The 22,578-nt window shown below is 49.1% G+C and overlaps 1 protein-coding gene across 1 annotated transcript in view; it reads right to left on the reverse strand.

Moving 5' to 3' along the window:
• Positions 1–22,578, reverse strand: part of MAPKAPK3 (MAPK activated protein kinase 3) — a 75,381-nt gene that overhangs the window by 10,596 nt on the left and 42,207 nt on the right. Inside the window, exons 2-3 of the mRNA XM_069736074.1 lie at positions 5,104–5,243; positions 1,617–1,681 (exon numbers count right to left, since the gene is read on the reverse strand). Coding sequence (XP_069592175.1) covers positions 1,617–1,681; positions 5,104–5,243 — 205 coding nt within the window. The remainder of the gene's footprint in view (positions 1–1,616; positions 1,682–5,103; positions 5,244–22,578) is intronic.

The following is a 22,578-nucleotide window of genomic DNA, read 5'->3' on the forward strand; positions in this document are numbered from 1 at the left end:
CTGATCGCTCCTGGTACCTGTTTTTCATGGTACAGAATCAGAGAAAAGGAATTCCTTCCACACATTTCTCAAGATGCTACTCTAGTATATAGCAGTGATGTTCCTGGCCTGATGGAAATATGACAATATGACATTGAGCACAATTTGAGCGAGTGGAGACTATTGATTCATCCACAAAAAGTCAGAAAGCCGCTACTGCACAATGGCAGCTCGTCCGCTCAGTGTCTGTAGGGCTTTCTGTGCACTTGAGGAAAGCTAGGAGAATTTAGACATTATTCTCAAGAAACTTAACTACAAGGATGGCCAATATGTGGTGATCTGAAAGTTCTCTCTGCTCCATGGGCAGAAAGGAGGATACATGAAGCACCCATGCGTATTGTGTGAATGGGACAGCCCGATAGGACTCATCACTGGAGCCAAAAAAGTTGGCCAATGAGAAGATCTTTGCAACCTGGACTCAAGAACCAAGTTGTGGAAAGTTTAGTTGCTCCCACTGAAGTTCTCCTGCCACCACTCCACATTAAGCTTGGACTGATGAAGCAGTTTGTGAAAGCTCTACAGAAAGAAGGAGGCCTTTAAGGACCTGTGTACCAAATTTCAGGGACTGCCAGAAGAAAAAGAGAAGGAAGGCATTATTGTGGGTCTGTAAATTCGGAAACTCATGAATGACGACGTGCTTGAAACAAAGATGAAAGCTGTTAATAAAAGGGCTTGTGAGTCTTTTAAAATAAGTTGTGGAGAAATTCCCAGGTAACAACAAAGATCCAATTTTTCAGTCCATTGTGGAGAACATGCTGAGACGCTTCAGAACCCTGGGTTCTCTGATGATGTTACAATTTTTTACATTCCCATTTGGATTTTCCTGAAAACCTTGGCGCTGATAGCGAAGAGCACGGAGAAAGATTTCATCAGGAGATCAAGGAGAAGGAACGACGCTACCAAGGTAGATGGATCGTGAACATGATGGTGGATTACAGCTGGACGCTTCACAGAGAAGATCCACAGACCTTCTCTGAGAGAAAAGAGATCAAGCGGAGCTTAGAAGAGAAGGAAAAGGCGCCAACATTACCGTAACATCCAAGGACGTCGCAGAATGAATGTTCTAGAATACACTTTTATATATAACATTCTGTACATTTTTGGCTACAATAAAGCTTTTTCTCGTTCACCTGACTTGTACATAATTTCACGCACGTTTTGTGCAAAATCCATACGTGATGGTTAAAAATAGAAGTGTTTTATTAAATTAGGGGATAAGAAAACATAAGTCAGTCACTGGATTTGAAAAAATATTCATAAACCCAAATTTTGCATATCGTTGTAATCATTAAGACGCTAATATCTCTGCTTGCAGTCAGTCCTGACCTTGTCCAGCGCACACAGCTGATGCCGTTACAATGTTTCAGTGTGCACAATCCTCTGCCCTGGACTCCAGGCTCAGAATTGCCACCTACACTGATACATTGTAACAAGCTCTCAGCTGTGTGCAGAAGACCAGGTCAGCATAATCCTGAAACATAAATGTTCCTATTCCATGACGGCAAACGGTGATCTTGAAAATAGTGAAATGTAACATTGGAAGATTATGAACCCAATCCCCAGAACGATGGCCTCACCTCGCTCAGTGAATGCCTGGTCCCCCCTCTTCTGGATCCGGGTGAAGAGCTCCCCGCCCTGCATGCTGTGTACAAAATACGGGAGACGCAGTGAGCAGCAGGCAGGAAAGCGAGATAATGATGCTGTAAAGTGAGATGCTGTAAAGAACGGCCCGCTGCCACAGAGGGCAGCAGTGGTTCCTCATTACTGGAAGATGGAGGTTATGCTACTAAAATTAATAAAGGGGATGGGAGAACTACAATACCCAGATAGATTAGCGAAATTAGGATTATTTAGTCTAGAAAAAAGACGACTGAGGGGCGATCTAATAACCATGTATAAGTATATAAGGGGACAATACAAATATCTCGCTGAGGATCTGTTTATACCAAGGAAGGTGACGGGCACAAGGGGGCATTCTTTGCGTCTGGAGGAGAGAAGGTTTTTCCACCAACATAGAAGAGGATTCTTTACTGTTAGGGCAGTGAGAATCTGGAATTGCTTGCCTGAGGAGGTGGTGATGGCGAACTCAGTCGAGGGGTTCAAGAGAGGCCTGGATGTCTTCCTGGAGCAGAACAATATTGTATCATACAATTATTAGGTTCTGTAGAAGGACGTAGATCTGGGGATTTATTATGATGGAATATAGGCTGAACTAGATGGACAAATGTCTTTTTTCGGCCTTACTAACTATGTTACTATGTTACTATGTTACTTCTGTGGAGGATGGGAGTCCCATTTCTGACCGTACGCTGCTCTCCCTATAGTGTAACATTGTGTCATTAGGTCATGTTTCATTATACCGTTATCACATTAATACACGTTTTATATCTCTTGTATCGGCACATCACATGATCTGATGATGATTGTATCTCGCTGTTATTTCACATGATATCAGTAATATTTCCTAGCATTGTATCCTGTGTGTGCAGCGGGATTATTACATTATATTATACTGTCAGGATATTGCAACATATTTATCCTACTAATCCGCTTATGTGGTCACAGCATACGGTATTATATCTGCCACTATCCGTGTTATTCCACGCTGCCTCTCTATAGCATTAGTAGCACAGTAACTTCACCGCATTTATCAGGAAAATCTGAAGGAATCATCCATATGACAAAATAAAAAATAATAAAAGAAGTGCAAAAAAGCTAAATACAAGCTCTCCCAGAACAGCAGGTAAGTGTTGGGGTCAAAAATCCCCCCCATGTCGTCAGCATCCTATAGAATCCAGCATAGGACGTCCTGGTGGAAGGAAACCCGAGACTAAACGAGGGTCCGAGATAATAAACCAGAGATCTAACAAAAAGTAATCTACCAATAAGTGATCTGCCTATATGTAATCTACTGATAAGTGTTCTACCAACCAGTGATATACCAATAATCTACCGATAAGTGATCTGTCAATACGTAATATACCAACAACTAATCTACTGAAAAGTAATCTACCAATAAGAGGTGTGCCAATAATCTACAAATAAATAATATACTGATAGTCTGCTGACAAGTATTTTACCAAGAAGTAATCTACAGACAAGCATGTACCAATAAATAATCTACTGATAAGACGCCTATTGACGAGTAATCTACCAACAGGAAATAGTACAAGTAATCTACCAAAAAATAATCTACCAATAAGTAATCTACCCATAAGTGTTCTATAGAAAAGTAATTTCCCAATAAGTAATCCACTGATAAGTAATCTACCACTAAGTAATCTACTGGATAATCATGAATATGCAATCTACCAATAAGTAATCTACCAATAAGTAATCCTGCATAAACTCGGCAGTCACCTTCGTGGTGATACTCATGGGATTGTCCCGTCACCTTCTTTGGCTTTTTATATTATTGGTATTTCGTCCATGAGCTATGTTACATTGTATTACTGGCGATGACGGTGTTATACGGAGGTTACATTGTATTACTGGTGATGACGGTGTTATACGGAGGTTACATTGTATTACTGGTGATGACGGTGTTATACGGAGGTTACATTGTATTGCTGGTGATGACTGTTATACGGAGGTTACATTGTATTACTGGTGATGATGGTGTTATACGGAGGTTACATTGTATTGCTGGTGATGACGGTGTTATACGGAGGTTACATTGTATTGCTGATGATGACGGTGTTATACTGAGGTTACATTGTATTACTGATGATGACGGTGTTATACGGAGGTTACATTGTATTACTGGTGATGACGGTGTTATACGGAGGTTACATTGTATTACTGGTGATGACGGTGTTATACGGAGGTTACATTGTATTACTGGTGATGACTGTGTTATACGGAGGTTACATTGTATTACTGGTGATGACTGTGTTATACGGAGGTCACATTGTATTGCTGATGACGGTGTTATACTGAGGTTACATTGTATAGCTGGTGATGACGGTGTTATACGGAGGTTACATTGTATTACTGGTGATGACGGTGTTATACAGAGGTTACATTGTATTACTGGTGATGATGGTGTTATACGGAGGTTACATTGTATTACTGGTGATGATGGTGTTATACAGAGGTTACATTGTATTACTGGTGATGATGGTGTTATACAGAGGTTACATTGTATTACTGATGATGACGGTGTTATACGGAGGTTACATTGTATTACTGGTGATGACGGTGTTATACGGAGGTTACATTGTATTGCTGGTGATGACTGTGTTATACGGAGGTTACATTGTATTACTGGTGATGACGGTGTTATACGGAGGTTACATTGTATTATTAGTGATGACTGTGTTTTACGGAGGTTACATTGTATTACTGGTGATGACTGTGTTATACGGAGGTTACATTGTATTACTGGTGATGACGGTGTTATACGGAGGTTACATTGTATTATTAGTGATGACTGTGTTTTACGGAGGTTACATTGTATTACTGGTGATGACGGTGTTATACGGAGGTTACATTGTATTGCTGGTGATGACGGTGTTATACGGAGGTTACATTGTATTGCTGGTGATGACGGTGTTATACGGAGGTTACATTGTATTGCTGATGATGACGGTGTTATACGGAGGTCACATTGTATTGCTGGTGATGACGGTGTTATACGGAAGTTACATTGCATTGCTGGTGATGACTGTGTTATACGGAGGTTACATTGTATTATTGGTGATGACGGTGTTATATGGAGGTTACATTGTATTATTGGTGATGACGGTGTTATACGGAGGTCACATTGTATTGCTGGTTATGTACAGTGGTATATGGGTCCCTGGGGAAGACTTCCGCGGACAGGATAAGAACATAATTCGGCCGTTGGCCCCATGTTTCTCCTGGAGCGAGATGTGTATTGAGGGGAATATGGGGCAGGGGTTTGCTCCCTGGAGGAGCGGGGGGCTCCTAGGACCACCTCCTCCTGCTGTACTAATGTTGGTGCCTGTATAGGGGCTGCTGTGACCACATACGATCCATGCCACTGGTCCACCAGTCCCTATAGCCGCTGTGATACTGCAGCACTATCAGCGCCGTTCTCACCACTCCATGACGATGAGCAGACATCGCTTCCCTCGGTGGATGTTTTCATACACGTCCAGCACTGACACGATGTGCGGACCCCCTGACGCCCTGGTGTGGTACTCCACCTCTCGCCGGGATTTCGGGCTGTCGTAGAGAATCTGGGGGGACACAGAGAGAAGGTTGGTTCAGAGGATGATCCAGGAGAAATATCGTCACATCTGAGCTCTGTGACTGACACCGTGGGGGGCTTCACACTACTGATGACACTGTAGAATCCCCCCCCCCCCGAGGCTCCTCACAATCATCAATATCATCATGTTACTCAGGCGCAAAGCAAACGCACAAATCACCAACCTGAAGTCTACAGTGACCCGGAGGTTATAAGATATACATAGGGGAAAATAGGCCGGAGGTTATACGTTATACATGGGGGGAGGGGAATAGGCCGGAGGTTATAAGCTACACACTGGGGGGGTCGGAGGTTATATGCTATACACCGGTGGAGGAGGGGGGATAGGACGGGGGTTATAAGTTATACATGGGGGGAGAGGGAGGGGGTTGGAGATTATATGATATACTCCAAGGGGAGCAGAGGTTCTAAAGTTATACATTGTGGGTGGAGGTTTTAACAGTTATATATGGAGGTGGAGGATAAATAGTATACATGGGGGAGCAGAGATTATAAGCTATAAAAGGGCGACGGAGGTTATAAATTATACATGGGGGGCAGAGGTTATATGTTATACACCGGGGGGGGGGCTGTAGGTTATATGTTATACACTGGGGGGGGGGGGGATAAATAGGCCAGAGGTTATGTTATACACCAGGGGGGGCTGGAGGTTACATGTTATACACTGGGGGGAATAGGCCAAAGGTTATGTTATACACTGGGGGGGGGGGGGGGGGTTAATAGGCAGGTGGTTATGTTATAACCTCTGGCCTATTCCCTCCCCAGTGTATAACATATAACCTCCTGCCTATCCCCCCCCCCCCCCCCTCAGTGTATAACATATAACCCTCTGGCCTATTTCCCCCCCCCCAGTGTATAACCTATAACCTCTGGCCTATTCCCTCCCCAGTGTATATGTTATACACTGGGGGGGGGGGGAATAGGCCAGAGGTTATGTTATACCCTGGGGGGGAATAGGCTGGAGGTTATATGTTATACACTGGGGGGGGGGGGGGGGAAGGCCTAAGGTTACGCATTATACCCTGGGGGGAATAGGCTGGAGGTTGTTATACACTGGGGGGGGATAGGCTGGAGGTTATGTTATACGCTGAGGTTGGAAGTTAAATGTTGTACCCCGGGTGGGGACAAGGGCCTAGACGTTATGTGCTATATGATAGGGGTATTGGGACTGATGGGAGAAACCAGCATTCAGATATTAATACATGCCTCTGATGACTTTACCCAAATAATTTAGACACAATCCGCAAAAATGTTGCCTTAATTTTTTATTATTATTACCGTATTTATTTATATAGCACCATTAATTCCATGGTGCTGTACATGTGAAAAGGGGTTACATACAGGGCTATAGACATCGTTAACAGTAAACAAATTTACAGTGTCAGACTGGTACAGAGGGGAGAGGACCCTGTCCTTGCGGACTTACATTCTTCAGGATAGTGGGGAAGAGACAGGAGGTTGGTGTGCTGCAGCACTGGTGGTGGTGAGGCGGCAGTTTGGGTGGTCGGTGACGTGGCGGCAGTTCGGGTGGTCGGTGACGTGGCGGCAGCTCGGGTGGTCGGTGGCGTGGTGGCAGCTCGGGTGGTCGGCGACGTGGTGGCAGCTCGGGTGGTCGGCGACGTGGCGGCAGCTCGGGTGGTCGGCGACGTGGCGGCAGCTCGGGTGGTCGGCGACGTGGCGGCAGCTCGGGTGGTCGGCGACGTGGCGGCAGCTCGGGTGGTCGGCGACGTGGCGGCAGCTCGGGTGGTCGGCGACGTGGCGGCAGCTCGGGTGGTCGGCGACGTGGCGGCAGCTCGGGTGGTCGGCGACGTGGTGGCAGCTCGGGTGGCCGGAGACGTGGCGGCAGCTCGGGTGGTCGGCGACGTGGTGGCAGCTCGGGTGGCCGGAGACGTGGCGACAGCTCGGGCAGTTGGTTTGGCGGCAGAATGGTTATTGCAGGCTGTAGGCTTTCCTGAAGAGATGGGTTTTCAGGTTCCGTCTGAAGGATCCGAGGGTGGTGGATAATTGGACGTGTTGAGGCATCGAATTCCAGAGGATGGGGGATATTCGGGAGAAATCTTGGAGGCGGTTGTGTGAGGAACGAATAAGTGTGGAGGAGAGTAGGAGATCTCAGGATGACCGGAGATTACGTGAGGGAAGATATTGGGAGATTAGTTCGGAGATATAGGAAGGGGACAGGTTGTGGATGGCTTTGTAGATCAGTGTTAGTAGTCTGAACTGGATTCGTTGGGGAATTGGGAGCCAGTGAAGGGATTTGCAGAGGGGTGAAGCAGGCCGTTTTCTATAATAACAGATAGTTCAGGTAGGGGGAATACGTGAGATGGGGGGGAAAGATGATGAGTTTGGTTTTGTCTACATTGAGTTTTAGGAAGCGAGAGTTGAAGAAGGAGGATATGGCTGACAGACACTCCGTGATTCTGGACAGAAGAGAGGCGACATGTGGGCCAGAGAGGTAGATCTGAGTGTCGTCCGCATATAGGTGGTACTGGAAGCCATGGGACATTATGAGTTGTTCTTGGCCAAGGGTATAGATGGAAAAAAGTAGGGGCCCTAGGACAGAGCCTTGAGGGACTCCAATAGAGAGAGGGCGGGATGAGGAGGTGGTGTGGGAGTGGGAAACGCTAAATGTGAGGTCGGAAAGGTATGAGGCAATCCAGGACAGGGAGAGGTCTTTGATGCCGAGGGAAGAAAGAATCTGTAGCAGTAGGCAGTGGTCGACTGTGTCGAAAGCAGAGGACAGATCGAAAAGGAGGAGGATGGAGAACTGTCTGTTAGTTTTGGCTGTGAGTAAGTCATTAGTAATTTTGGTCAGAGCAGTTTCGGTGGTGTGGTGGGGGCGGAAGCCAGATTGGAGGTTGTCACGGAGAGCGTTGGATGAGAGGTGGGAGGAAAGTTGACCATGGACATGCTGCTCAAGGAGTTTGGAAGCAAATGGGAGCAGTGATATGGGGGGATAGCTGGGTATAGCGGTTGGGTCAAGGTTAGCTTTTTTGAGGATGGGTGTGATGGCGCCATGTTTGAAGGCAGAGGGGAAAGTACCAGAAGATAGCAATAGGTTGAGGAGATGGGTTAGGGCTTGAATGAGCGTGTTAGTGAGGATGGGGTCAAGTGCACAGGTGGTGAGGTGTGATTTGGAAAGGAGGTGAGTAAGTTCTCCTTCAGTGATGTTGGAGAGGGAAGTTATTGGGGAAGGGCAGAGGTCTGGTATATGGAGTGGTTGGGTTGGTGGAAAAGTAAAGGTTTGCCTTGTTTGGTCGATCTTGTTTTTGAAGTAGGTGGCAAAGTCCTCAGAAGAGATGAGGGGAGTTGGAGGTGGCAGGCGGAGGAGAGAGTTAAATGTGCTGAACAGTTGTTTTGGGTTGTAGGATAGTGAAGTTACAAGGTTAGTGAAATAGGTCTGGTTAGCAGAAGTGAGGGCTAGTTTGAAGGCAAGTGTAGCTTGTTTGAAAGCGGTGAAGTTGTCTGGCAGGCGTGTTTTTTTTCCAACGCTGCTCAGCGACACTGGATGCTTGTCGGAGTTTTTTGGTGAGGTTGCTATGCCAGGGTTGCCTATTGATTTATCGCACTTTGCCATGCATGAGAGGGGCGACTGAGTCTATGGCTGATGTGAGGCTGGAGTTATAGAAAGTGGTGGCGCTATCCATGTCGTGGAGTGAAGATATGGAGGACAGAGGTAGGAGAGAGTCTGAGAATCTGTGAATGTCTAGGTGTGCAAGGTTTCTGCGAGGATGTGGTACTGGCTGGACGTGGGGGGCAGGTGAGGAGGACAAGAGAAGGTGAGTAGATGGTGGTCAGATAAGGGGAAGGGAGAGGTTGTGAGATTAGATAAGCAACAGAGGCGGGTGAAGATGAGGTCTAGCGTATGTCCGTCTGTGTGGGTGGCTGTGGAGGACCACTGAGTAAGTCCAAAGGATGAAGTAAGGGCCAGGAGCCTGGAGGCTGCTGGCTGGCGGGTGTCAGTAGGGATATTAAAGTCGTTCATGATGATGGTGGGGATGTCAGCAGAGAGAAAGTGAAGGAGCCAGGTGGAAAATTGGTCAATGAAGGCAGTGGCTGAGCCCGGTGGTCGGTATATGACAGCCATTTGGAGATTAGAGGGAGAGTAGATACGGACAGAGTGAACCTCGAAAAAAGGGAGGGTGGGGGTTGGATAGGGTTGAAGTAGCAGTTTTTAGAAAAAAGGAAACCCACTCCTCTGCCATGTCTGTTGCCAGAGCGAGGAGTGTGGGTAAAGTGGAGGTCCCCGTAGCTCAGTGCAGCAGGGGAGGTCGTGTCAGGGGGCGTCAGCCAGGTCTCAGTGAGGGCCAGGAAGGAAAGGTTGTGGAAAGTAAAGAGATCGTGGAGCTTGTTGCATATAGAGCGGGCATTCCAAAGTGCCCCAGAGAGAGGAAGCAGGGAGGTGGGGGTCAGTGGCACAGGTTTTAAGTGAGAGGGATTGGGATAGTTTCTCATAGTGTGAGAAGGATAGCGGAAAATAGTGAAAATAGTGAGGGCAAATGTGAGTATGGTTAAATAGCAGGGGAAGAAAGGAGATGCAAGTAAAATCAGGATACAGTGATTAGTCTTACCGTCTGGCCGATTCCTGGACTATTTCTGGCATATTTCTGACGATACACTTAGAGGTCACTTGAAATGATGTCACATCTGACTATTTAGGCTGTGTTCACACGTTGCGGTTTTTTCGCGGTTTTTCCCGATAAAAACGCTATAAAACCGCAAAAAAACGCATACAATAAGCATCCCATCATTTAGAATGAATTCCGGATGTTTTGTGCACATGATGCGTTTTTTTCCGCAAAAAAAACGCATACCGCACAAAATCCGGACATGCTCTATCTTTTTGCGTTTTTTTTGCGGATTTCCCACTCCAAAATGCATTGGGAAGTGTCAAAACCGCGGCAAAAACGCATGCGGTTTTCTTGTGGATTTCATGCAGAAAATGTCCGGAATTCTGAGGAATTTTCTGCATGAATTCCTGAACGTGTGCACATAGCCTTACACCTATTGCACCCATAGATGTAAGAATTAGGAGGTGACCCAGATAAATACTAGAGCCACCCATCACTGATGACCCCAATATCCATTACTATAGGAGTAGATAACAATGTGTGAGCTCCACTTACTCCTAAAGGACCCCTTTAAGTACAGACAAATTGGGGTGCAGAGCTACTGACAACCAGAAACACAGAGTAGAGGAGGTAAATCAATGTCTGCATGGAGACAGGTGCGCACAATGTGATAAATATAACGTGTATAATGGACGGGTCACGGCCATGTAACCGTTCTTACATCTCCGCAGCGTCCGCCCATCCCCCACCGCTGCTGACGAGAATCAGCCTCACTCTGTTGCTATGAAAGAAATTACTGGAATTGCTTTTATAAAAGTTGTTTATGTATCAAGTACCTTCTCTCCTGTGCAGTTTAAAGGAGCAGTTTTAAAGGGGCGGTAGAACTAACACGGGAGAGTTATATGAGAGGAGACTGATTTCTATCACATATGATGTAAATGTCTCTGGAGGGTATATACATTACTGATCCTGAGTTACCTCCTGTATTATACTCCAGAGCTGCACTCACTATTCTGCTGGTGCAGTCACTATTCTGCTGGTGCAGTCACTGTGTACATACATTACATTACTGATCCTGAGTTACATCCTGTATTATACCCCAGAGCTGCACTCACTATTCTGCTGGTGCAGTCACTGTGTACATACATTACATTACTGATCCTGAGTTACCTCCTGTATTATACCCCAGAGCTGCACTCACTATTCTGCTGGTGCAGTCACTGTGTACATACATTACATTACTGATCCTGAGTTACCTCCTGTATTATACCCCAGAGGTGCAGTCACTGTGTACATACAGTGGGGCAAAAAAGTATTTAGTCAGTCAGCAATAGTGCAAGTTCCACCACTTAAAAAGATGAGAGGCGTCTGTAATTTACATCATAGGTAGACCTCAGCTATGGGAGACAAACTGAGAAAAAAAATCCAGAAAATCACATTGTCTGTTTTTTTAACAATTTATTTGCATATTATGGTGGAAAATAAGTATTTGGTCAGAAACAAACAATCAAGATTTCTGGCTCTCACAGACCTGTAACTTCTTCTTTAAGAGTCTCCTCTTTCCTCCACTCATTACCTGTAGTAATGGCACCTGTTTAAACTTGTTATCAGTATAAAAAGACACCTGTGCACACCCTCAAACAGTCTGACTCCAAACTCCACTATGGTGAAGACCAAAGAGCTGTCAAAGGACACCAGAAACAAAATTGTAGCCCTGCACCAGGCTGGGAAGACTGAATCTGCAATAGCCAACCAGCTTGGAGTGAAGAAATCAACAGTGGGAGCAATAATTAGAATATGGAAGACATACAAGACCACTGATAATCTCCCTCGATCTGGGGCTCCACGCAAAATCCCACCCCGTGGGGTCAGAATGATCACAAGAACGGTGAGCAAAAATCCCAGAACCACACGGGGGGACCTAGTGAATGAACTGCAGAGAGCTGGGACCAATGTAACAAGGCCTACCATAAGTAACACACTATGCCACCATGGACTCAGATCCTGCAGTGCCAGACGTGTCCCACTGCTTAAGCCAGTACATGTCCGGGCCCGTCTGAAGTTTGCTAGAGAGCATTTGGATGATCCAGAGGAGTTTTGGGAGAATGTCCTATGGTCTGATGAAACCAAACTGGAACTGTTTGGTAGAAACACAACTTGTCGTGTTTGGAGGAAAAAGAATACTGAGTTGCATCCATCAAACACCATACCTACTGTAAAGCATGGTGGTGGAAACATCATGCTTTGGGGCTGTTTCTCTGCAAAGGGGCCAGGACGACTGATCCGGGTACATGAAAGAATGAATGGGGCCATGTATCGTGAGATTTTGAGTGCAAACCTCCTTCCATCAGCAAGGGCATTGAAGATGAAACGTGGCTGGGTCTTTCAACATGACAATGATCTAAAGCACACCGCCAGGGCAACGAAGCAGTGGCTTCGTAAGAAGCATTTCAAGGTCCTGGAGTGGCCTAGCCAGTCTCCAGATCTCAACCCTATAGAAAACCTTTGGAGGGAGTTGAAAGTCCGTGTTGCCAAGAGAAAAGCCAAAAACATCACTGCTCTAGAGGAGATCTGCATGGAGGAATGGGCCAACATACCAACAACAGTGTGTGGCAACCTTGTGAAGACTTACAGAAAACGTTTGACCTCTGTCATTGCCAACAAAGGATATATTACAAAGTATTGAGATGAAATTTTGTTTCTGACCAAATACTTATTTTCCACCATAATATGCAAATAAAATGTTAAAAAAACAGACAATGTGATTTTCTGGATTTTTTTTTCTCAGTTTGTCTCCCATAGTTGAGGTCTACCTATGATGTAAATTACAGACGCCTCTCATCTTTTTAAGTGGTGGAACTTGCACTATTGCTGACTGACTAAATACTTTTTTGCCCCACTGTACATTACTGATCCTGAATTTCATCCTGTATTATACCCCAGAGCTGCACTCACTATTCTGCTGGTGCAGTCACTGTGTTCATACATTATATTACTGATCCTGAGTTACATCCTGTATTATACTCCAGAGCTGCACTCACTATTCTGCTGGTGCAGTCACTGTGTATATACATTACATTACTGATCCTGAGTTACATCCTGTATTATACTCCAGATCTGCACTCACTATTCTGCTGGTGCAGTCACTGTGTACATACATTACATTACTGATCTGTTGTGAATTCTGTTGTCAAGCTCCCTCCTATGGTCATGAATGGTACTTCGGCTGGTTCTATCCATGGGCTTCCTCTGGTGGTTGTGAGTGGAGCTGCGGCTTCTGAGTTTCCTTCTACAGGTGACGAGGTTAATTCGTTAGCTGGCTGCTCTATTTAACTCCACTTAGATCATTGCTCCATGCCACCTGTCAATGTTCCAGTATTGGTCTAGCTCTCTCCTGGATCGTTCTTGTGACCTGTCTTCCCAGCAGAAGCTAAGTTACTGCTTGTTTTTCTCTGGTTTGCTATTTTTCTGTCCAGCTTGCTATTTTGATTTTTGTCTTGCTTGCTGGAAGCTCTGGGACGCAGAGGGAGCGCCTCCGCACCGTGAGTCAGTGCGGAGGGTCTTTTTGTGCCCTCTGCGTGGTCTTTTTGTAGGTTTTTGTGCTGACCGCAAAGTTACCTTTCCTATCCTCTGTCTGTTCAGTAAGTCGGGCCTCACTGTGCTAAATCTATTTCATCTCTGTGTTTGTAATTTTCATCTTTACTCAGTCATATGTGAAGGGCTGCCTTTTCCTTTGGGGAATTTCTCTGAGGCAAGGTAGGCTTTATTTTTCTATCTCTAGGGCTAGCTAGTTTCTTAGGCTGTGTCGAGTTGCATAGGGAGCGTTAGGAGCAATCCACGGCTATTTCTAGTGTGTGTGATAGGATTAGGGATTGCGGTCAGCAGAGTTCCCACGTCTCAGAGCTCGTCCTATATTATTAGTACGGTAACTATTAGGTCATTCCGTGTGCTCTTAACCACCAGGTCCATTATTGTCCTTACCACCAGGTCATAACACTGATCCTGAGTTACCTCCTGTATCTCTTTTTATTATAAAAGTACAAAACAAAGCTTACAGACAAACTCAATAACAAAACAAATTATTTACAATCCCCAAAAGTCCAATGTCCAGCAGATCTATACAAACAAAATGTTCTTCCATTTCATTAATACCCCCAGCAAGGGAAGAGACCTCAACCTGTATCGTTTTTCCCCTCATACACACATACCCACGCATTCATCCCTAGAAAAATAAACAAGTCGGCCAACTGCCCTAAACAAAGTAAATAGGCCACCTGGCCGAAACTTAATCATATATTTTTATATATTTTTTTTATTTTATATATTTTTTTTTTAAATAATTTTAATTTATTTTTTATTTTTTTATTTTTTCCTCCTAAACTATACCACCACCATTCCCCCAAAGGTCCCACGAAAGTTTGTGGCCCATCACACCAGGTCCCACTAAAGTTTGTGGCCTTTCCTATACAGCAAGGTCCATAAAAGTTTATGGCCTTTTTTTTTTTTTTTTTTTTTTTTTTCTTGGCATCACGCCGGACGTCCATTCTCCAAAACCCATCCCCCCACCCCCCAAGAAACCCCCCCACACCACCTAAACTAAATCCCCCTAAACGCATCATCGTACACATGTAACATATATATACAACCTTATAATAACATATCAATAATAACATAATAATAATAACCACTACACACCTTAACCATGACCAAAGAACAGGCCCAAGTTCAATGCTTGCAAGCCCTATACCCAGGTTACCAATTACAAAACAAAAATCTGTAAGTGAGGGTTACAGCCCACCACCAGGAACTGGAGACCAGAGGCTCTCACCCTAATCTACCGCACATCACCCTGACCCTCCCTAACAACACAAAAGAGAAAATCCTGTCCCTATAGCCCTACCAATCTCTGCCTACCTGCCCCTACCTGTCCCTCACTGACCCTCACTACCAACCTAATACTAACTACCTGTCCCTAAAAACTGTCCCTCCCTGTCCCTACACATCTATCTGACCCTACAAAATAAAGATAAAAGGATAAAAGACTAACTCAACCCTATCACAGGCACACAGAACCTAACTCTCCCTAGGGAACATTAAAGGAGAAACCCCTCCATAGAAGAGAGGCCCTCCCTGCACCCAGCCTCTCAAACTCCAGCAAGCGCACTTTTGCCAGGTCACCCAGGATGTTCCTAATCACCTCTTCCCTTGGGGAGGACTTTCCGCTGAGTAGACACCGTGCATTCGTGCATTCCACGTGTGGAACCTAGTTACTAAACTAACTAAGAAAACAGTGCCCCGATCTCGGCCACCAAGGGACCTGAATGCCCCATAGGCCCACTCCGCATAGGAAAGGCCTGCCAGCCTGGGCCAGCCAATGGAAGCACCCACCCTGCTATAGACCTCTGTATTAAAGGGACACCAAAGCAGGAAATGCTCCATGCTTTCAAGCATACCGCCACACTCCTCGCGGGGACAATCCCGGTCATCAGAGCGTCTGCACTTCAGGTTGTCCCTCACATACAGCTTCCCATGGAAGCAGCGCCAAGCCAAGTCCCAAAACTTCAAGGGGATCCGCTTAGAGTTCAATAACCCGAGCCCCACCTCCAGATCCCAGCTTGGGCAATCCATGAGCGCCAGGGGCTTCTGAAAGTGGGTCAACAGGACCCTATTGTCAAGAAACCTTCTCAACATGGTCTTGATCTCCCACACTCCCAGACCCCACCGACGGATCACCTTCAGAACCGGGGTAGCATAAGCCGGAAGATGCCCATGAGGTGTACGAAGGTCCTTCACCTGCCCTCCTGTCTGCCATTCCTGGAAGAAAGGCCGAAACCACCCCCTACAGGAGAATACCCACAGAGGAGCCTTCTCTAACCAGAGGTTGGCGATGTTTGCCTTAAGAAAGGTGTTTACTAGAAACACCACTGGGTTGACCATACCCAACCCTCCTAGTCTCCTCGTGCGGTACGTGACCTCCCTCTTGATTAGGTTCAGCCTATTTCCCCATAATTGGAAAAACAGGCTGTAGACCCGTGTCCAAAGAGGCTCTGGCAAGATGCAGACGCTGCCCAGATATATTAGCAAAGGAAGCAAATAGCCCTTGGCAAGACTAACCCTTTCCCTTAGGGTCAAAGACCAACCCTTCCACTGATCCACCTTCTGGGCGGCAATCTTAAGTCTGCCCTCCCAGTTTTGCTGGGGATAATCCCCCGGGCCGAAACTGATGCCTAATATTTTTGCTGTGGCCTGAGGCCCTGGAAGGGTGTCCGGGAGATCAAAACTTGGATCTCCCCCTCCCAGCCAGAGACTCTCACACTTGTCCCGGTTGATCATGGATTCGGATGCCACCGTGTAGCGTTCAACCTCAGACATCACCCAATCTGCCTCCTCTCTTGAGGATACAAAAAGGGAAACATCGTCAGCGTACGCCACTACCCTCAAGGCGGCCTCTGGCTCCGCCTGGTCCATCCCGACTCCCACCAACGGTCCACGCTCCACCCTCCTTAAAAGGGGGTCGATCGCAAACACGTATAACAGTGGGCTCAGAGGACAGCCCTGGCGGACACCAGACCTCAACTCAAAAGGGTGCCCGACCCAACCGTTCACGAGCGGAAAAGTCTCTGCCCCATTGTATAAAACTCTCAACCAATCAACAAACCTCCCAGCCAGACCATACCTCAGAAGGACGGACCAGAGGTACTCATGGTTAACCCGGTCAAAGGCCTTCGGCTGGTCTAAGGACAGCAAGTACCCCTTCCAGTGACCTGCCCTGCCCTGCTCCACTGCCTCCTGGACACCGAGCACAGCACTAAATGTACTGCGGCCTGGAACAGAGCAGTGTTGGGCCCCCGAAAGGAGCCGGGGTGCAAACTGCACTAACCGATTAAAAAGCACCTTTGCCAGAACCTTTCGGTCCGTATTGAGAAGCGCTATGGGACGCCAATTCTCAATACGGGACGAGTCTTTACCCTTTGACAGGATAATCAGGGCTGACTTCCTCATTGAACTGGGCAGAATGTCCGAGGAGAGACACTCATTAAACATCTCAGTCAAGAGGGGGACCAAAGAGTCCCTAAAAGTCTTGTAGAACTCGGATGTTAAGCCATCCGGACCGGGCGACTTTTTGGGCCGGAGCCCATCAATCGCCCGTCTCACTTCCTCTTCCCTGATTGCTTCTGTCAAAACATGAAGAGAGGGGTCATCCCCTGGCTCAGGGATGGTTTCAGTCAGGAAAGCTGACATCTCATCTCGATCAGGATCCCTCCTCCCCAAGAGGTGCAAGTAGAAGGATCTGACCACCTCCAGAATCCCCGATTTGGATCTGTTCAGGGACCCCGTACTGTCAATCAGTCCTCTCACAATCTTACAATTCACTGACAACCTGCAGTTTCTGTAAGGGTCGGGCAAGCGGTACCTCCCGAAATCCCTCTCAAAAACCAAGGATGTGTGCCTATCATACTGGCACCCCTTGAGCAAGGTCTTCACCCTGAAGATTTCCTCTCGGTCCCCTCCAGTCGAGACGAGCTGCTCGAGTTTCCTTCCCAGCTCCCAATATAGGCAGTACCTGTTCAGGCCCCTGAGGCTCGAGAGCTGACGGAAGAACCCCGCGACCCTTCTTTTGAAGATCTCCCACCACTCAGACTTACTGCTACAAAGACCCAAGAGAGGTACCTGGCTGTGAAGAAATTCCTCAAAGGACTGTCTTACTTCCGCCTCTCCCCATGCGGGGGGTCTCTGTAACATTCAAAGTAAAGAAAATGAAACAGTGATCGGAGAACTCCACCTCAACAACAGACACTGCCGAAGAGATGGCTTCCTCCTTTAAAAAAAACCTATCTATCCTAGACCTACTGCTTCCCCTAAAAAAGGTGAAACCCCCGTGACCTGGGGTGTGCCGGATGTGGACATCCACCAGGCGAGCTTCGCTTACTATGCTATTCAAAGCTACGCTATCATAAGCCAGCCAGTCTCCGGGGCCTCCCCTATCACTGAGTCTGGTCACAGTATTAAAATCCCCACCGAAGACCACCTGCCGGCTTGTAAAAAGATAGGGCTTGATCCTCAGGAAGAGACATTTACGGTCCCACTTAGATTGCGGGCCATAGATATTGATGAGCCGAAGCTCCTGTCCCCTCATGAAGACGTCAAGGACCAAACATCTCCCCATTTCTAACTCGATCACCCGTCTGCATTCCACCTCCGTGGTCTTAAAAAGGACCGCTACCCCGCTATATGGCTCGACCGCAAGAGACCAGTATGAGGGCCCACTCCTCCATTCCCTCTTTGCTTTGTAGATGGACCCCAGGTCCGTTAGTCTGGTCTCCTGCAAAAATAAAATATCAGCCTCAACCCGGGTGAAAAAATCAAAGGCCGTAAATCTAGCCGTATCTGACTTTATGCTGGCGACATTAATCGACGCCTGAGTCAACGGGGTAGGTTCCGCCATCATGGGTGATTGAGTTAGATGGCCTGTTTTTTAACCGTACCCCCTGATTTCCTCTCCCCCTCTGAGGAGGAGCCCGACTCACCCCTCCTCTTTAGACACCGAGGTGTCCATATCCTCCTTTACAGCACAGGACTTCCCAGAAATAGATTCCTCGCCTCTAGACCCCAAGGTGGTCCCCCCCTCCAGAGAAGTGTGAATCCCCCAGAGGACAGACCTCACCACTCCCCGAAGGCACCCCGGATGTTGCGTCCGGCCCCTCACCCCCGACCTCCGGCACAGCAGAGTCATCGAGGGCTTGGAACTGATTTGGAGAGGGGGATCAGAGGGGAGTCGGTGAGCCCTTCCGTAGGCACCCTAGTGGCCAGGGGGGGGGGCTTAGATTTTTTAGCCTTGTTCTTCCGACTATTGCCGGTACAATTGTCACCCGTTTTTTTAGGCTGCTCCACCACCTCTTCATCCAGACTTTCATACTGGGAAGAGTTATCAGAAGCAGCCAACTCCTCCCTCTCCCCATCCTCCAGATCTCCTCGCTCACCGCCTTCTCCCCCAGGGCCTCAGAGGCTTCGGCTGCTGCCTCCAGGCTGGGGGCAGTCATCACCCCAGTTGCCTGAGGCTTATCCTGCCCTTACGGCGCCTCACCTGTTGCCACTGGTGGGCAGATGTACCAGCCTCGCCTTTCTTCACTGACCCCTCAGCTCCCCCCACGCCTCCACCCTCAGCCCCAGCAGAAGTTGCACCACCAGGGACCCCCCCCTGGGCTCCCCCCTGCCGGGCCAGAGATGGTGCTGGAAAAGGAACGGGGGCAGCGGCTATACGGGTGACCTAGGTCACCACACAGGTGACACCTAATGTCACCACAGGCCGCGGCAAGATGGCCTACCCCACCACACAAGGCACATTTCTGCACCTTGCAGCCTGCGCTGAAGTGGCGGGGATCACCGCACCTGTGGCAGACCTTCGGTTGCCCCTGGTAGAAGAACTGGATTCTGTCCCTCCCCAGAAATGCTGAGGAGGCGATGTGGGTGACCGTACCTCCTGAAACCTTCAACTTTACCATGAAGGTCCAGCCCCCTGACCAAATGCCAAATTCGTCCCTATTTTTTTTAGGGACCTCGGTGACTTCCCCATAACGGAAAAGCCACGTCATTATGTCGACCCCAGAGAGTGACTCGTTACTTGTCAGAACGGTCACCCTCTTTACACTATTTTGGCGAGACACCGCCTGCACGGCAAAGTCTCGTCAGCCGGGCTCCCCCTTTGCCAGTTTGAAATTCGACCAGAAAAGCTCCAAGCCCTCTGGCCGAACTAAACTGACATCGAAGAAGGAGGTGCCAAACGGATGAATCAAGGCAAAGATGTCAGTCGCCCTGAAGTCCATCTTCAGAAGGAGCTCCACAACCCTCGCCCTTGGCGGGCACGCTTCACTGCCCCTCCACCGAAGACGGACCACATTCTGCCTGGCCACCCCCTGCCCGGCTGTCGGGAGGGACCAAACCGTTTCCCCTTCCCTTTTATCTTGGAAGGCAGCCAGGCCGTGTCTATCCAGCCAAAAGGCCAAGTCCACCACTCTTCCCTCTACTTCGATCGTCCGTTCTCCCTTTTTGAGGGCCTCCAGGAAACGGCGCCGCAAAACGCTATCCCTGAGGTCCAGAGGCAAGGAAACCCCCTGACTAGACCCCGAGGCTCCAGCCACCCCCCCCCCCCCCCCCCGAATAACTCAGAGGACCTGTGGCCGGGGGGGCAGGTGGACCTGCCCCCTCCCCCTTCTCCCACTACCATCAGACACCGTACTCACACTTGCCACCCTATTCACACTTGCCACCTTAGACGCACTGCCACTCGCATCCTCAACCGTAGACACTTCCATACCTGCACCCTCCTCATCCACTCCATCAGTCACCCAACTCTCACTCACATGCACACTTGGGTCAATATTATTTTGCATCACTTCTTGGGTCTTTCCAGGTACTATTTCCCACTGCTACCGCCACCTACTGGTGGCATCTTCCCTACTGGGGGGTTTGGCACACACAGCGCTTGTGTCCCTTTTAAGAGTCCTGCTGCCATTGGGTTTAAGCAGCACTGTCTTACCTTCCACCACAGCAGGCACAGAGCTTCCTCCCTCACTGGCAGGTAGGAAGTCAGGAGCAGACCCGCCTCCAGCTCCATCCTGCCTCGTGGCCGGAGCCCCCACCGCAGGTAAGCCCCCCGACTCAGGGGACCCCGCCAGGCAGGCACCCTTGCTGCTATCTGCTGCAGCTGCAGTTCCTGCACCATTGCTGACCGCAGCCAAGATCATTTTTTTTTCTTTTGCTTGGGAAGCCACGCCCCCAGTCTCCAGCCGCACAGCTATCCAAAGCTGCTCCTACATGGGCAGGGGGTGCCGAGGAGGCCACGCCCCCTGAGACCGGCCGCAGCGGGACCCCCAGAGCCGACCCAGAGCTGCATCCGCCCCCAGGAATCCCCCCAGCGGTACCAGTCCCCTGAGGCACAGCGCCCCCCACCTCCACACCCTGGGCAACAAACAGCCTGGCCACAGCAACTCCAGCGGATGGCCCCAGGCTAGGCCACTCCCCCTCGGCATCCACCAGCGGCGGTGCCCCCAATGCAGGAGACCCCGACTTCACCGCAGACCCCGCCATGGGAGCCTCCACAATTTTCTTTTTATGAGCCTGTTCAGCCGGAGCCGCAGGCCCCTCACCCAGAAGCGATCCAGTTTTAACAGATCCGTAAGTGGGGGACCCAGACACCCCAGAGCTCACCGCCGGAGATGCGGTCCCGGCTGTCACTCTCCTGCCCACCACTGGGCCACCCTCCACATCATGCTCCATATCAGACACATCACTACCCCCTTCGTTGCCACAAACCGGCAGCGCCCTGCGTGTCATGGCCTGTAATCTCCCCGCTCCCTCGCTGTGGATCCACAACAGAGGCCGAGCCGGGGTGGGTAGCGGGTGCCGCACAGCGGGACCGGGGGGCCCCAGAGAGGGGGACATACACGAATTTCTGCACAGTAGATGTTTTCTGCTTATTCCTCTTCTTAGCCTTTCTCTTCATCCCCCTCCTGGTTGCCTCGTCCTCGCAGATCTCATCCCCGAACCTCAGCTGGTTAAAACGGACCGGGGACTCGAACTGCCGAATCTGCTGCATGACGAGGCAGCCCCCCTCGCTGCTACTACCACCATCTTCATCCTCCCCCTCGCTCCTACTGTCCCCTGAAGGGCCAGAATCTGACGGGAGAGCCACCTGCTCGGGGGCTATCCCGCTATGCGACGCCTGGAGATCTCTTACCAGGCCACCAGGTGGTGGGTAGGGCACGACCTCCTCGCATTCCTCTTCCTCATCATCCTCCTCCACCACCTGGCCAGAGCTCCGTGACCCCTCCAGAGCCCCACCGGCCATGGCTCTGAACCGGTCATCGTTCTCCAGCTTTTCACGGAAGGGCCCGCTGCCATCCAGGATCTCACATCTCCGGCTTTCCAGGTCTTGTATGAATTTCTTGATCTTCTTGACCGCGGCGGATTGCTCGGCCTTCTTATTGCCGGAGGCCCTGTCAGACCTCTACTTAGCTACCCTCAACTCCCCCCAGAGAGATTTTAGCTTCCTTGAGGCGTCCCCATACTCGCAGAGGTGCGCATGGATGCGGGAACCATAGCCCACGGCGGATTATCTAGCCGCCTTGGTGCCCCAACCAAGAGGCACCGCTGCAGCACCCCTGCTCGTACTAGGCCTACCTCCGGGGGAAGGAGCCGCCGCGGCCTCAGGGGTCCTACGGGTCTTCATGCTGGATCCCTTGCCTGATCCTTGGCCAGATCTTGTGACCCGAGCCGGAGTTGGAGTCCTCCCACCCCCCGCCGGCTTGGACCGGGAGGTGGGAGCCAGGGGCCCAGCCCCAGAGGCCAGTCCCAAAATGAGCCTTCTTTCCTGGGAAGGGGGCAGACAAAAAGTCCTGGATGGAAAACTTTACCTCGCTTCCCAGGAGCTTTCTCTAGGCAGCACACGGCAAGCAGGCTCCGCCTCTTCCTGTATGACACTCCAGAGCTGCACTCACTATTCTGCTGCTGCAGTCACTGTGTACATACATTACATAATCTTTGTAGAGGATGAAGATGGCACACCTAAGGATGAAGCAATACCAGCAAGCAAAAAAGAAAAGGGCACACAGCAACAAGTGACAGCAAAAAGTACAGCCAAGAAGCAACGAAGAGTGGTGGTGGTGGTGGGAGACTCACTACTGAGAGGCACAGAAGCAGCCATCTGCAGACCGGACATAACCGCAAGAGAAGTAT

The sequence above is a fragment of the Ranitomeya imitator genome, chromosome 8 (genome assembly GCF_032444005.1).
Source record: "Ranitomeya imitator isolate aRanImi1 chromosome 8, aRanImi1.pri, whole genome shotgun sequence".
NCBI lineage: Eukaryota > Metazoa > Chordata > Amphibia > Anura > Dendrobatidae > Ranitomeya > Ranitomeya imitator.